The 15,074-nt window shown below is 43.8% G+C and overlaps 1 protein-coding gene across 6 annotated transcripts in view; it reads left to right on the top strand.

Annotated features, from left to right (window-relative positions):
- Positions 1–219: 219 nt before the first annotated feature.
- Positions 220–15,074, top strand: part of LOC112220817 (protocadherin alpha-C2) — a 33,289-nt gene continuing 18,434 nt past the window's right edge. For 2 of the 6 annotated variants that reach the window (XM_042302991.1, XM_042302997.1), the window contains exon 1: positions 3,190–5,771. In XM_042302991.1, the coding sequence (XP_042158925.1) occupies positions 3,366–5,771 (2,406 nt within the window). In that variant the 5' untranslated portion in view covers positions 3,190–3,365. Of the gene's footprint in view, positions 2,786–3,189; positions 5,772–6,154; positions 8,795–9,342; positions 11,927–11,968; positions 14,846–15,074 lie in introns of those variants that run through there. The other 4 variants (XM_042302992.1, XM_042302996.1, XM_042302993.1 and 1 more) reach the window with 4 other exon arrangements.

The raw sequence follows: 15,074 nt of genomic DNA, 5'->3' as shown, positions 1-15,074 counted from the left end.
AATAGGTGGACTTGGCGCTACATTTGATTCACTGCTAGCCCATGTGTGTACATGCCCTTCATACTTAGTAATGTGAATATCAATAGCATACTTAGCAGAATCACATCAACCAGTGTGGCCTCTCTCCCAGCCTGACTCTCCTCCTGCGTTAACCACGCGGTGTCACTGTTCACCAGTAAATGTCTCAGCTCTGTTCAGAGGGAGCCAGGACATTCTCGTCCAGCCCTGCTGCAGAACAGACCTGTTTCAGCTTCAACAAACATGCCTCTTTATTTTATAACAACGATAATTCTCTGAACAACTGGCTGCTACACAGGATTTTTGTACACTCATTAATAGCATCCGAGTGTATAAGGAGTCTATGTCTGGCTGGAATTCAACGTTCAGAATGCATCGGGAAAAAAGGTGTTTCTCGGCTGTCTTTGTTTTTTGTACGTTATGGAGCAGCACTTTGTCCGTGACTCGGTACTCCATACCCGAGGAGATGGAGAGGGGGTCCGTCGTGGCCAATTTAGCCGCAGATTTGGGTCTGGAGGTTGGAGTTCTGGCTCATCGCGAGGTAAAACTTGAAATGTTCCAAGAAAGCAATAAATATCTGGATGTCAACAAAAAGACAGGGGAGCTCTACATTGTTGAAAAGATGGACAGAGAATACCTCTGCCCATCGAAAACCGCAACAACATGTTTTGTTAAACTAGACGTTATCATTGAAAGTCCCTTGCGCATTTTCAATATCGAGTTAGAAATCAAAGATATCAATGATAATGCTCCTCATTTTCGTAGAGACAGGGTAGAGCTAGATGTTTCAGAGTCGGCTACCCCGGGCGAGAGATTTTCTTTGCCAAATGCCGTGGACCCAGATGGTGGTATAAACACTGTAAAAATGTACAAACTCAGTGAAAGCGAACATTTCACAATCGAAATTCAGACTGGGAGTGATGGTACTAAATACGTTGACATGGTTTTGACAAAGGCTTTAGATCGAGAGGAGCACGCCGTTCATCATCTAATATTGACCGCTGTAGATGGCGGGGTCCCTGCGCGCTCTGGTACAGCTAATATCATTGTTAGGGTGCTAGATACCAACGACAACGCCCCTCGATTCGACCACCCGGTTTATTCCGTTAATATGACAGAGAACTCCCCGATTGGAACGCTAGTAATGAAGCTTAACGCCACAGATTTAGATGAGGGCCCAAATGCAGAAATCAAGTATTCATTCACACTTTACACATCAGAGAAAACACAAGACGTCTTTGCACTAAATCCAAACACAGGAGAGATAACAGTGAAGGGCACTATTGATTATGAAGAAATGAAGTTTTACGAGATGCATGTTGAGGCTAAGGACAAAGGACAGCATCCCCTATTGGGGCAGTGTAAAGTTGTAGTGCGCGTTACAGATATGAACGACAACTATCCCGATATCACCGTTAAATCCTATAAAAGCACAGTTAATGAGAATATTCCCGTGGGGACAGTCATAGCTATCGTAGGGATAAGCGATAGGGACACAGGTGACAATGGCAAAGTCAGCCTATCTATAAACCAAAACCTGCCATTTGTTTTGAACAAGTCCTCTGACGTCCTTTATGAGCTCAAAGTCTCAGAGCCATTAGACCGCGAGCAAGTGCCAGAATATGACATCACACTCGTTGTGACCGATGGAGGAACGCCCCCCTTGTCTGATAATGAAACGATAACTTTACATCTATTGGATGTCAATGATAACGGGCCACTCTTCCCTCAGTCGTTCTACACTATACCCGTTATAGAGAATAATGCACCTGGGGCCTTGCTAAGTTCCCTCACTGCGTTTGATCCAGACCTCCATGAAAACCAGTATCTAGTTTATTTCATCATAGAGAAGGAGATAGTGAACACCTCCATGTCCATGCTGTTCTCCATCAATCCGGAGAACGGTAATCTTTACGCACTAAAGACGTTTGACTATGAGATAGAGAAGGAGTTCCTTTTCCACATTGAGGCCAGAGACTCTGGTGTTCCTCCGCTCAGCAGTAACGTGACTGTCCACATCATTATTGTGGACCAGAACGACAACACCCCGGTCATAGTGTCTCCGTGGCGCGCGCACGGCTCCGTGGTGGAGGAGAAGATCCCCAGATCCACCGATAAAGGATCCCTGGTTTCCAAGGTGATAGCCATAGACACGGACTCTGTCCAGAACTCTCGGATTACATACCAGTTTCTACAGGTTACTGACGCCACCTTATTCAGTCTGGACCAATACAACGGAGAAATCCGGACTATGAGAATGTTCAGTTACAGAGATCCGCGTCATCAACGGCTGGTTGTCATCGCCAAGGACAACGGGGATCCTGCTCTCTCTGCTACAGTTACCATAAAGCTCTCCACAGTGGAGACTGCCGTTAAAGCCTACTCTGACATGACTGAAGTGCCTCTAGAATATGACATATTTTCCGATTTAAACCTGTATTTGGTGATCGGCCTGGGCTCAGTGTCCTTTTTGTTATTGATCACCATATTGGTCACCTGTGTGCTGAAGTGTCAGAAACCAATGCCAAGTAAAGCGGCCCCTCCCAGTAGGAACAGCGTGATCAGCGAGAGGAATTCGACTATCGCAGATTCCACCCTGGTCTCCAACGATGCCTACTGGTACAGTCTGTTTCTAGCGGAGACGAGGAAAGGAAAGCTGGTAGTCAGACAGCCTGTGCCAAAGGCAGGTTCCAGATACATCGTGTCCAGTCTACCAAGGAGCACTGGCCTGACAGAGACCAGTGACTCAGCGGCCTCTACTTTGCAGGTAATACTAAACTCTTAATTTCAGATATTTAAACAGCTGTTTTAATGTAGTCTTTTGTCCGTGTATGACTCTTTACAAATTCACCTTGTGCGTAAACGTCTGTACATGTATTTTATTATTAAATGGAAGATACTTCAGTGCTTATAAAATAATACTCAATCTCTATACCAAAGGTCTACGAAAACCAGAATCAAATAAATCACATAAAGGCTACCTTGATCTTGCTCTATTCTTAAGGTCCATCACAGTCTTTCAGGCAACAATGCTCCACACTTTTGCGTCCTTGTAGGTTGTTTTAGTCAGATGTACAACCTTGTTTTATGCACAAAGTGTCGCTGTTTACCAGCTAAACACACTATGTTGCGACGCAATCGTCGCCATGACATTTCGTCATAAAGAAGACAGTGTACAAACGTGGTGGACAGCTCCCAGTGCTGAATCCGTCAAAAAGGAGATTATTCTGCCCTGATCGCCCTTAAACACCAAAGGAATTGTGCTATGCTGTTTTAAAGATCTTATTCAGTTGTATCACATTTTGTTTGACCTGACTGCTTTGTCAACAAAGCTCACAAAGATAACAATGGAGGCACGCATCAGCGCACAGCACTGGAGAAGGTACGTCTCGGTCTTCCTTATTTTCTCTGCCGCCCTGGACACGGCATATGCCGTTACTCACTATTCTATTCCTGAAGAAATGGAGGAGAGCTCCGTTGTGGCTAATCTTGCAGCTGATTTAGGTTTGGATGTGAAAACATTGAGTAGACGTAAGATGCGGTTAGACATTATCTCGAATAAAAAATATCTGGATGTGAACAAAGAAACGGGGGAGCTGTACATTGTAGAGAAGATGGACAGGGAATATCTTTGCCCTGCTAAGACATCCTGTTTTCTTAAAATGGAAGCTATTATTGAAAATCCACAACGGATCTTTTACATCGAAATAGAGATAATGGACATCAATGATAACGCCCCCCATTTCCGAAGGGACACCATTAACTTGGATATTTCAGAAGCAACACAGGGTGGTGAACGATTTTCTGTTAACAATGCAGTGGATCCTGACGTTGGTTCGAACTCAGTGAAAACATACCTATTGAGCGAAAATGAGCACTTTACCATCGAAATTCAGACAGGAAGAGACGGGTCAAAATTCGCTGATTTGATACTGAAAAGGGTATTAGACCGAGAGCAGCAGGCGGTTCATAATCTAATACTCACCGCTGAAGACGGTGGAGTCCCTGCCCGCTCTGGTACAGCCAGTATAGTTGTTCGCGTTTTAGATACGAACGACAACGCCCCTAAGTTTGACAAAGACAACTACAAAATCGATATAATGGAAAACTCCCCTATTGGAAGCCTTGTTGTTAAATTGAATGCAACAGACTTAGATGAGGGCACCAATTCGGAAATATTATATTCTTATAGCCTGTATACATCAGAGAAAACACAACAAACGTTCCATTTAAACCCTAACAACGGTGAGATCACGGTAAAGGAAATGATCAATTATGAGGATTTCAGGATCTATGATATGGAAGTAATTGCAAGGGATAAGGGGTCCAATTCATTGACAGGTCAGTGTAAATTAACCGTTTTAGTTACGGATATGAATGATAATCATCCCGAAATATCAATCAAATCATTTCAAAGTCCAGTCAAGGAGGACATAGCAGTAGACACGGTGATAGCAGTAGTCAGTGTCAGCGATAAAGATTCAGGTGACAATGGGATAGTTGATATTCGTATAGCTGATAAATTACCTTTTGCGCTGAGAGAGTCTTCTGATAACTATTACGAGTTGGTAGTTTCAGAGCCTCTGGATCGTGAGAAGGTCCCTGAATATGAAATCACTTTTACGGTAACAGACAGGGGATCCCCTCCGCTATCTGACAACGAAACTATGACTTTAGAACTACTAGACGTAAACGACAACGTTCCACAGTTCCCCCAGTCGTTCTACACTATACCCGTTATGGAGAATAACGCACCTGGGGCCTTCCTAAGTTCCCTCACTGCGTTTGATCCAGACCTCCATGAAAACCAGTATCTAGTTTATTTCATCATAGAGAAGGAGATAGTGAACACCTCCATGTCCATGCTGTTCTCCATCAATCCGGAGAACGGTAATCTTTACGCACTAAAGACGTTTGACTATGAGATAGAGAAGGAGTTCCTTTTCCACATTGAGGCCAGAGACTCTGGTGTTCCTCCGCTCAGCAGTAACGTGACTATCCACATCATTATTGTGGACCAGAACGACAACACCCCGATCATAGTGTCTCCGTGGCGCGCGCACGGCTCCGTGGTGGAGGAGAAGATCCCCAGATCCACCGATAAAGGATCCCTGGTTTCCAAGGTGATAGCCATAGACACGGACTCTGTCCAGAACTCTCGGATTACATACCAGTTTCTACAGGTTACTGACGCCACCTTATTCAGTCTGGACCAATACAACGGAGAAATCCGGACTATGAGAATGTTCAGTTACAGAGATCCGCGTCATCAACGGCTGGTTGTCATCGCCAAGGACAACGGGGATCCTGCTCTCTCTGCTACAGTTACCATAAAGCTCTCCACAGTGGAGACTGCCGTTAAAGCCTACTCTGACATGACTGAAGTGCCTCTAGAATATGACATCTTTTCCGATTTAAACCTGTATTTGGTGATCGGCCTGGGCTCAGTGTCCTTTTTGTTATTGATCACCATATTGGTCACCTGTGTGCTGAAGTGTCAGAAACCAATGCCAAGTAAAGCGGCCCCTCCCAGTAGGAACAGCGTGATCAGCGAGAGGAATTCGACTATCGCAGATTCCACCCTGGTCTCCAACGATGCCTACTGGTACAGTCTGTTTCTAGCGGAGACGAGGAAAGGAAAGCTGGTAGTCAGACAGCCTGTGCCAAAGGCAGGTTCCAGATACATCGTGTCCAGTCTACCAAGGAGCACGGGATTGACAGAGACCAGTGACTCAGCAGCCTCTACTCTGCAGGTAAGAATAAACTCTTAATTTCTGATCAGAAAACTATTTTACTGTGGTCTGTTGTCCATGTATGACTCTTCACCTAATCACGTAGTGCGTGAATGTCTATACATGCGTTGATATTTAAGAGAAAACACTTGTTGGCTCTTGAAAAAACAACTAATCAACATCATGTTGGTCTATAACAAGTTTTACAATAGAAATGTCTGGAAAAAAAACGGGGATCACATATCGACTACCTTGGTCTTTTAGGTAATTATGCTTCACAAATTTGCATAAATCTATCTAGAATTACTGGATATATAATATCCAGACATAGTCCAACAAAGTAGAAGGGAGAAGAGATGTGCAAGCTTGTTATATGCACAAAGCGTCGCTGTTCACCAGCTAAACACACTCGCTTGTGATGCAATAATCGCCATGACAATTCGTCATAGTTATTAAGGCAGTGTACCAACGCAATGGACAGCTCCCGGTGCTGAAACCATCAAAAAAGGACATTTTTTCTGCTCGGCTCGACATAAACGCCAAAGGAGTTGAGCTATTCTCTTGTAAATATTTGTATTATCCTTGTTCTTGTTGTGTTTGACCTGACTGTTCACTAACCAGGACATCAAAATATAACAATGGAGGCGCACAGAAGCGCAGAGCACTGGGGAAGGTACGTCTCGGTCTTTCTTCTTTTCTCTTCCGCCCTGAACACGGTGTATGCGGTTACTCACTATTCTATTCCGGAGGAATTAAAGGAAGGCTCTGTTGTCGCCAATTTAGCTGCTGATCTGGGACTAGACGTGATGGAACTAAGTAGACGAAAAATGCGGTTAGACGTCATTGCCAATAAGAAATACTTGGATGTGAACAAAGAAACAGGAGAGCTGTACATTGTTGAAAAAATTGACAGAGAATATCTTTGCATATCAAAAACAACATGCTTTCTCAAGTTGGATGCAACTATTGAAAATCCAGTAAGAATGTTCAACATTGAATTGGAAATACTGGACATTAACGACAATGCGCCTCATTTTCGAAGAGACACAATGCACTTGGATATAGCGGAGTCTACTCCTGCGGGCGAAAGGTTCTCATTGAACAATGCAGTGGACCCAGATATTGGTACGAATTCAATTAAAACATACTATCTGAGTGAAAGTGAGCACTTCAATATAGAAATACAGACCGGAAGAGACGGGTCTAAATTTACTGATTTGATTCTGAAAAAGGCTTTAGACAGAGAGGAACAGTCGGTTCATAATCTAATACTCACTGCTGTAGATGGAGGAGTCCCTTCACGCACAGGCACAGCGAATATCATTGTCCGTGTCCTGGATGCCAATGACAACGCCCCTAAATTTGATAAGGACAGCTACAACATAGATATAATGGAGAATTCTCCAATTGGACGTTTAGTAGTGAAACTCAATGCAACTGATTTGGACGAGGGCTCAAATGCGGAAATAGTATATTCATATAGTCTTTATACATCAGAGAAAACGCAAGAAACGTTCAGTTTAAACCCTAACACTGGTGAAATAACAGTAAAGGACATGATCAATTATGAAGATTTTAGGATATATGATATGGAAGTTATAGCAACGGACAAAGGAACACATTTTTTATCTGGCCATTGCAAACTGACTATCTTAGTGACAGATATGAATGATAATCATCCCGAATTATCAATCAAATCCTTTCAAAGTCCAGTCAAGGAGGTTATAGCAGTAGACACGGTGATAGCAGTGGTTAGTGTCAGCGATAAAGATTCAGGAGAAAATGGAAAAGTCGATATTCACATTGCTGATCAATTGCCATTTGCACTAAGAGAGTCTTCTGATAACTATTATGAGTTGGTAGTTTCACAACCTCTGGATCGTGAGAAGGTCCCAGAATACGAAATCACTTTTACGGTAACAGACAGGGGATCCCCTCCGCTATCTGACAATGAAACTATGACTTTAGAACTGCTAGACGTTAACGACAACGTTCCACAGTTCCCCCAGTCGTTCTACACTATACCCGTTATGGAGAATAACGCACCTGGGGCCTTGCTAAGTTCCCTCACTGCGTTTGATCCAGACCTCCATGAAAACCAGTATCTAGTTTATTTCATCATAGAGAAGGAGATAGTGAACACCTCCATGTCCATGCTGTTCTCCATCAATCCGGAGAACGGTAATCTTTACGCACTAAAGACGTTTGACTATGAGATAGAGAAGGAGTTCCTTTTCCACATTGAGGCCAGAGACTCTGGTGTTCCTCCGCTCAACAGTAACGTGACTGTCCACATCATTATTGTGGACCAGAACGACAATCCCCCGGTCATAGTATCTCCGTGGCGCGCGCACGGCTCCGTGGTGGAGGAGAAGATCCCCAGATCCACCGATAAAGGATCCCTGGTCTCCAAGGTGATAGCCATAGACACGGACTCGGTCCAGAACTCTCGGATTACATACCAGTTTCTACAGGTTACTGACGCCACCTTATTCAGTCTGGACCAATACAACGGAGAGATACGTACTATGAGAATGTTCAGTTACAGAGATCCGCGTCATCAACGGCTGGTTGTCATCGCCAAGGACAACGGGGATCCTGCTCTCTCTGCTACAGTTACCATAAAGCTCTCCACAGTGGAGACTGCCGTTAAAGCCTACTCTGACATGACGGAAGTGCCTCTAGAATATGACATATTTTCTGATTTAAACCTGTATTTGGTGATCGGCCTGGGCTCAGTGTCATTTCTGTTATTGATCACCATATTGGTCACCTGTGTGCTGAAGTGTCAGAAACCAATACCAAGTAAAGCGGCCCCTCCCAGTAGGAACAGCGTGATCAGCGAGAGGAATTCGACTATCGCGGATTCCACCCTGGTCTCCAACGATGCCTACTGGTACAGTCTGTTTCTAGCGGAGACGAGGAAAGGAAAGCTGGTAGTCAGACAGCCTGTGCCAAAGGCGGGTTCCAGATACATCGTGTCCAGTCTACCAAGGAGCACTGGCCTGACAGAGACCAGCGACTCAGCAGCCTCTACACTGCAGGTAAGAATAACCCTCTTAATTTCAAATCTGCAAAATGTTGTTTTAACTGTAGCCTACTGACCGTGTTTGAGTCTTTATGCGTTCGCCTCGCGCGTAAATGTTCATCTATCAGTGCGTACTTTAATATGCAATGGAAGACACTCAATGTCAAAACATGACACTCAATCAACAACAGATAAGGTCTACAACAACTTTTAACATATAAATATATTGGGTGAAACCACTTCACCGTTCTAATAATGACTGGACAGCGCGTAATCTACTAGAGCTGGTTAGAGCTGGGTAAATAACACATGGGCTACCCTATACGTTTTCATTATTTACGTCGATTAAAACCTTGCAGCTAATGGTGCTACAACCGTTTGGATGCTTGTGTCTGGTTTTAGTTATATTTTTCAAGTATAGTCCACCTAAATGCAAAGAGAAATGTCTCCAAGCTTGTTACATGCACAAAGCGTCGCTGTTGACCAGCTAGCAAAACAGACTCGTTTGTGATGCAATGGTCGCCGTAACAGTACGTCATAATGAAGGCGGTGTAGCCTACAAAACGCAGTGGACAGCTACTGGTGCAAAATACCTTCAGAAAGGACATTTTTATTCCCTGCTCCTTCTAAAACGCCAACGGAGTTCTGAAGTATTATTTTTACATATTGTCTTCGGCTGGCTCACGTTGTTTTATTTCACATGACTGCGTAGTAACCAGAGTCTACAAATATAACAATGGAGGCGCATATCAGCGCACAACACTGGGGAAGGTACGGCTCGGTCTTTCTTCTTTTTAGTGCCGTCCTGAACACTGCGTCTGCCGTCACTCACTATTCTATTCCCGAGGAAATGGAAGAAGGTTCCGATGTTGCTAATTTAGCTGCTGATTTGGGTCTGGATGTAAAAACGCTGAGTAAAAGGAGGATTCGATTAGATGTCATAGCGAATAAGAAATATCTGGATGTGAACAAAGAAACGGGGCAGCTGTATATCGCAGAGAGGATTGACAGAGAATTAATTTGCACTGCTAAGACATCTACATCTTGTTTTCTAAAAATGGAGGCTATTGTCGAAAACCCACAGCGGATATTTTATATCGAATTAGAGATAATGGACATCAATGATAATGCACCAAATTTTCGAAGGGACACCATAAACTTAGATATTTCTGAAGCAACGCAGGCCGGTGAAAGGTTCTCTGTCAATAATGCAGTTGACCTTGATGTTGGGGCTAATTCAGTGAAAACCTACCATCTAAGTGACAGTGACCATTTCAATATAGAAATTCAGACCGGAAGAGATGGGTCAAAGTTTGCTGATTTGATCCTGAAAAAGGCTTTAGATCGAGAGCAGCAGGCGGTTCATAATCTAATACTCACCGCTGTAGATGGCGGGGTACCCACGCGTTCCGGGACAGCCAGCATTACTGTTCGTGTGCTTGATACGAACGACAACGCCCCTAAGTTTGACAAAGACAACTACAAAATCGATATAATGGAAAACTCTCCAATTGGAAGTCTTGTTGTTAAATTGAATGCAACAGACTTAGATGAGGGCACCAATTCGGAAATATTATATTCTTATAGCCTGTATACATCAGAGAAAACACAACAAACGTTCGATTTAAACCCTAACAACGGTGAGATCACGGTAAAGGAAATGATCAATTACGAAGATTTCAGGATCTACGACATGGAAGTCATAGCAACAGATAAAGGACCCAATTCCTTAACAGGTCAGTGTAAATTAACCATTTTAGTCACAGATATGAATGATAATCATCCTGAAATATCCATCAAATCATTTCAAAGTCCAGTCAAGGAGGTTATAGCAGTAGACACGGTGATAGCAGTGGTTAGTGTCAGCGATAAAGATTCAGGTGACAATGGGATAGTTGATATTCGTATAGCTGATAAATTACCTTTTGCGCTGAGAGAGTCTTCTAATAACTATTACGAATTAGTAGTTTCACAACCTCTGGATCGTGAGAAGGTCCCTGAATATGAAATCACTTTTACGGTAACAGACAGGGGATCCCCTCCACTATCTGACAACGAAACTATGACTTTAGAACTACTAGACGTTAACGACAACGTTCCGCAGTTCCCCCAGTCGTTCTACACTATACCCGTTATGGAGAATAACGCACCTGGGGCCTTGCTAAGTTCCCTCACTGCGTTTGATCCAGACCTCCATGAAAACCAGTATCTAGTTTATTTCATCATAGAGAAGGAGATAGTGAACACCTCCATGTCCATGCTGTTCTCCATCAATCCGGAGAACGGTAATCTTTACGCACTAAAGACATTTGACTATGAGATAGAGAAGGAGTTCCTTTTCCACATTGAGGCCAGAGACTCTGGTGTTCATCCGCTCAGCAGTAACGTGACTATCCACATCATTATTGTGGACCACAACGACAACACCCCGGTCATAGTGTCTCCGTGGCGCGCGCACGGCTCCGTGGTGGAGGAGAAGATCCCCAGATCCACCGATAAAGGATCCCTGGTCTCCAAGGTGATAGCCATAGACACGGACTCGGTCCAGAACTCTCGGATTACATACCAGTTTCTACAGGTTACTGACGCCACCTTATTCAGTCTGGACCAATACAACGGAGAGATACGTACTATGAGAATGTTCAGTTACAGAGATCCGCGTCATCAACGGCTGGTTGTCATCGCCAAGGACAACGGGGATCCTGCTCTCTCTGCTACAGTTACCATAAAGCTCTCCACAGTGGAGACTGCCGTTAAAGCCTACTCTGACATGACTGAAGTGCCTCTAGAATATGACATATTTTCAGATTTAAACGTATATTTGGTGATCGGCCTGGGCTCAGTGTCCTTTTTGTTATTGATCACCATATTGGTCACCTGTGTGCTGAAGTGTCAGAAACCAAAGCTCAGCAAAGCGGCTCCTCCCAGTAGGAACAGCGTGATCAGCGAGAGGAATTCGACCATCGCAGATTCCACCCTGGTCTCCAACGATGCCTACTGGTACAGTCTGTTTCTAGCGGAGACGAGGAAAGGAAAGCTGGTAGTCAGACAGCCTGTGCCAAAGGCAGGTTCCAGATACATCGTGTCCAGTCTACCAAGGAGCACTGGCCTGACAGAGACCAGCGACTCAGCGGCCTCTACTCTGCAGGTAAGACAAAACTCACCATCTGATTTAACCAAATGACCCTTAATCCCTTTGATAAACTAGTGCTGGATGTCTGTGCGTAAAAGTAGTCAATGTAGGATGAAACGTTCATGCATATAAGCATACATTTATGGGTTGTGAACAAACAAGTATGACAACGAAAAACAACAAAAACATTTAGAACTATTGTTTCTATGATACCTATTTTAATCAATTAAACTTTCCTCCCCGGTTTAAATTCAATGGTGTGAATGCTGGTAAAATGCGCGAAGTGTCGCTGCTCACCAGTAAAACGAACTCTTCTGTGATGTAACAGTCGCCATGACAGTTCGTTACAGTGAAGAAAGCAATGCAATTTGTGGACGTCTCCTTGGTCCTGAATCCTTCGCTGTGAAAAGGATGATCTAAAATACATCTCGGTACAACGGTCGACACGTTTGGCTTCTCATACCACCATCGAAAGGTATCGTTTTCTATAGTGCTTCACTCACGGATCAAAACAATCAAACGATGGAGGCACATTGTGTTCTTCAGCCCTGGAAAAGGTACGTGTCGGTTTTTATTTTATTCTTTGCGACTATGAACACGTTGTCTGCCGTTACCCATTATTCTATTCCCGAAGAAATGGAGGAAGGCTCTGTTGTTGCTAATCTAGCCGCTGATTTGGGACTGGACGTGAAAACACTGAGTAGACGCAAGATGCGGTTAGACATCATTGCCAATAAGAAATACTTGGATGTGAACAAAGAAACGGGCGAACTGTACATCGTTGAGAAGATAGATCGAGAATATCTCTGCGCTTCTAAAACAGCCACGACTTGTTTTCTGAAATTGGATGCAACAATCGAAAACCCAATACGAATATTCAACATCGAATTGGAAATAATGGATATCAATGACAATGCACCGAACTTTCGACGAGATTCCATACATCTGGACATATCTGAATCCACGCCAACTGGGGAAAGATTTTCCTTAAACAATGCAGTGGATTCTGATGTCGGTACAAACTCAGTTAAAACATACTATCTCAGTGAAAGTGAGCATTTTAATATTGAAGTTCAGACTGGGAGAGACGGGTCAAAGTTTGCTGATCTAATTTTGAAAAAGACTTTAGACCGAGAGGAGCAGGCGGTTCATAATCTAATACTCACCGCTGTAGATGGCGGAGTCCCCGCGCGCTCCGGAACAGCCAACATCATTGTTCGCGTGCTGGACACGAATGACAACGCCCCTCAATTTGAAAAGGATAATTACAATATAAACATAATGGAGAACTATCCATTTGGAAGTCTTGTAGTTAAATTGAACGCAACTGATATAGATGATGGTACTAATTCGGACATCGTCTATTCATTTAGTTTGTATACATCAGAAAAGGCTCAAGGAACCTTCAGTTTGAACCCAGCTAACGGAGAAATCAGAGTAAAAGAAATGATTAATTATGAAGATTTTAGAATCTATGATATGGAAGTCATAGCAACCGACAAGGGGACCACTTCCTTATCAGGACAGTGTAAGTTAACTATTTTAGTCACGGATATGAATGATAATCATCCTGAAATCTCCATCAAATCCTTTCAAAGTCCAGTCAAGGAGGACATAGCAGTAGACACGGTGATAGCAGTAGTCAGTGTCAGCGATAAAGATTCAGGTGACAATGGAAAAGTCGATATTCACATTGCGGATCAATTGCCATTTGCACTAAGAGAGTCTTCTGATAACTATTATGAGTTGGTAGTTTCACAACCTCTGGATCGTGAGAAGGTCCCAGAATATGAAATCACCTTTACCGTAACAGACAGGGGATCCCCTCCGCTATCTGACAATGAAACTATCACTTTAGAACTACTAGACGTTAACGACAACGTTCCACAGTTCCCCCAGTCGTTCTACACTATTCCCGTTATGGAGAATAACGCACCTGGGGCCTTGCTAAATTCCCTCACTGCGTTTGATCCAGACCTCCATGAAAACCAGTATCTAGTTTATTTCATCATAGAGAAGGAGATAGTGAACACCTCCATGTCCATGCTGTTCTCCATCAATCCGGAGAACGGTAATCTTTACGCACTAAAGACGTTTGACTATGAGATAGAGAAGGAGTTCCTTTTCCACATTGAGGCCAGAGACTCTGGTGTTCCTCCGCTCAGCAGTAACGTGACTGTCCACATCATTATTGTGGACCAGAACGACAACACCCCGGTCATAGTGTCTCCGTGGCGCGCGCACGGTTCCATGGTGGAGGAGAAGATCCCCAGATCCACCGATAAAGGATCCCTGGTCTCCAAGGTGATAGCCATAGACACGGACTCGGTCCAGAACTCTCGGATTACATACCAGTTTCTACAGGTTACTGACGCTACTCTATTCAGTCTGGACCAATACAATGGAGAGATACGTACTATGAGAATGTTCAGTTACAGAGATCCGCGTCATCAACGGCTGGTTGTCATCGCCAAGGACAACGGGGATCCTGCTCTCTCTGCTACAGTTACCATAAAACTCTCAACAGTGGAGACTGCCGTTAAAGCCTACTCTGACATGACTGAAGTGCCTCTAGAATATGACATATTTTCAGACTTAAACCTGTATTTGGTGATCGGCCTGGGCTCAGTGTCCTTTCTGTTATTGATCACCATATTGGTCACCTGTGTGCTGAAGTGTCAGAAACCAATGCCAAGTAAAGCGGCCCCTCCAAGTAGGAACAGCGTGATCAGTGACAGGAACTCAACCATCGCGGATTCCACCCTGGTCTCCAACGATGCCTACTGGTACAGTCTGTTTCTAGCGGAGACGAGGAAAGGAAAGCTGGTAGTCAGACAGCCTGTGCCAAAGGCAGGTTCCAGATACATCGTGTCCAGTCTACCAAGGAGCACGGGATTGACAGAGACCAGCGACTCAGCGGCCTCTACTTTGCAAGTAAGAGTATACTCTTAATTTATTATAACATACTTCAATGCTATGCTATATATACAGTTGCTGTAGTCCCGTGCGTAAAACCAGGGCACAAATATATACAGATAATTAATAAAAGTTGTATTAAAAAAAAAAACCATATTTGGACATATGTATTTCCTTAATCCAACAGTTAGTCTCACCAGAAAGGTGAACATATTTCCAATTGTAAGGTTGTCTGGTAAAATGCGCG

This window comes from Oncorhynchus tshawytscha, linkage group LG21 (genome assembly GCF_018296145.1).
Source record: "Oncorhynchus tshawytscha isolate Ot180627B linkage group LG21, Otsh_v2.0, whole genome shotgun sequence".
In the NCBI taxonomy this organism is placed as follows: Eukaryota; Metazoa; Chordata; class Actinopteri; order Salmoniformes; family Salmonidae; genus Oncorhynchus; species Oncorhynchus tshawytscha.
Note: the sequence above shows the minus strand (reverse complement) of the source record. Positions and strands in the feature narration are given on the sequence as shown.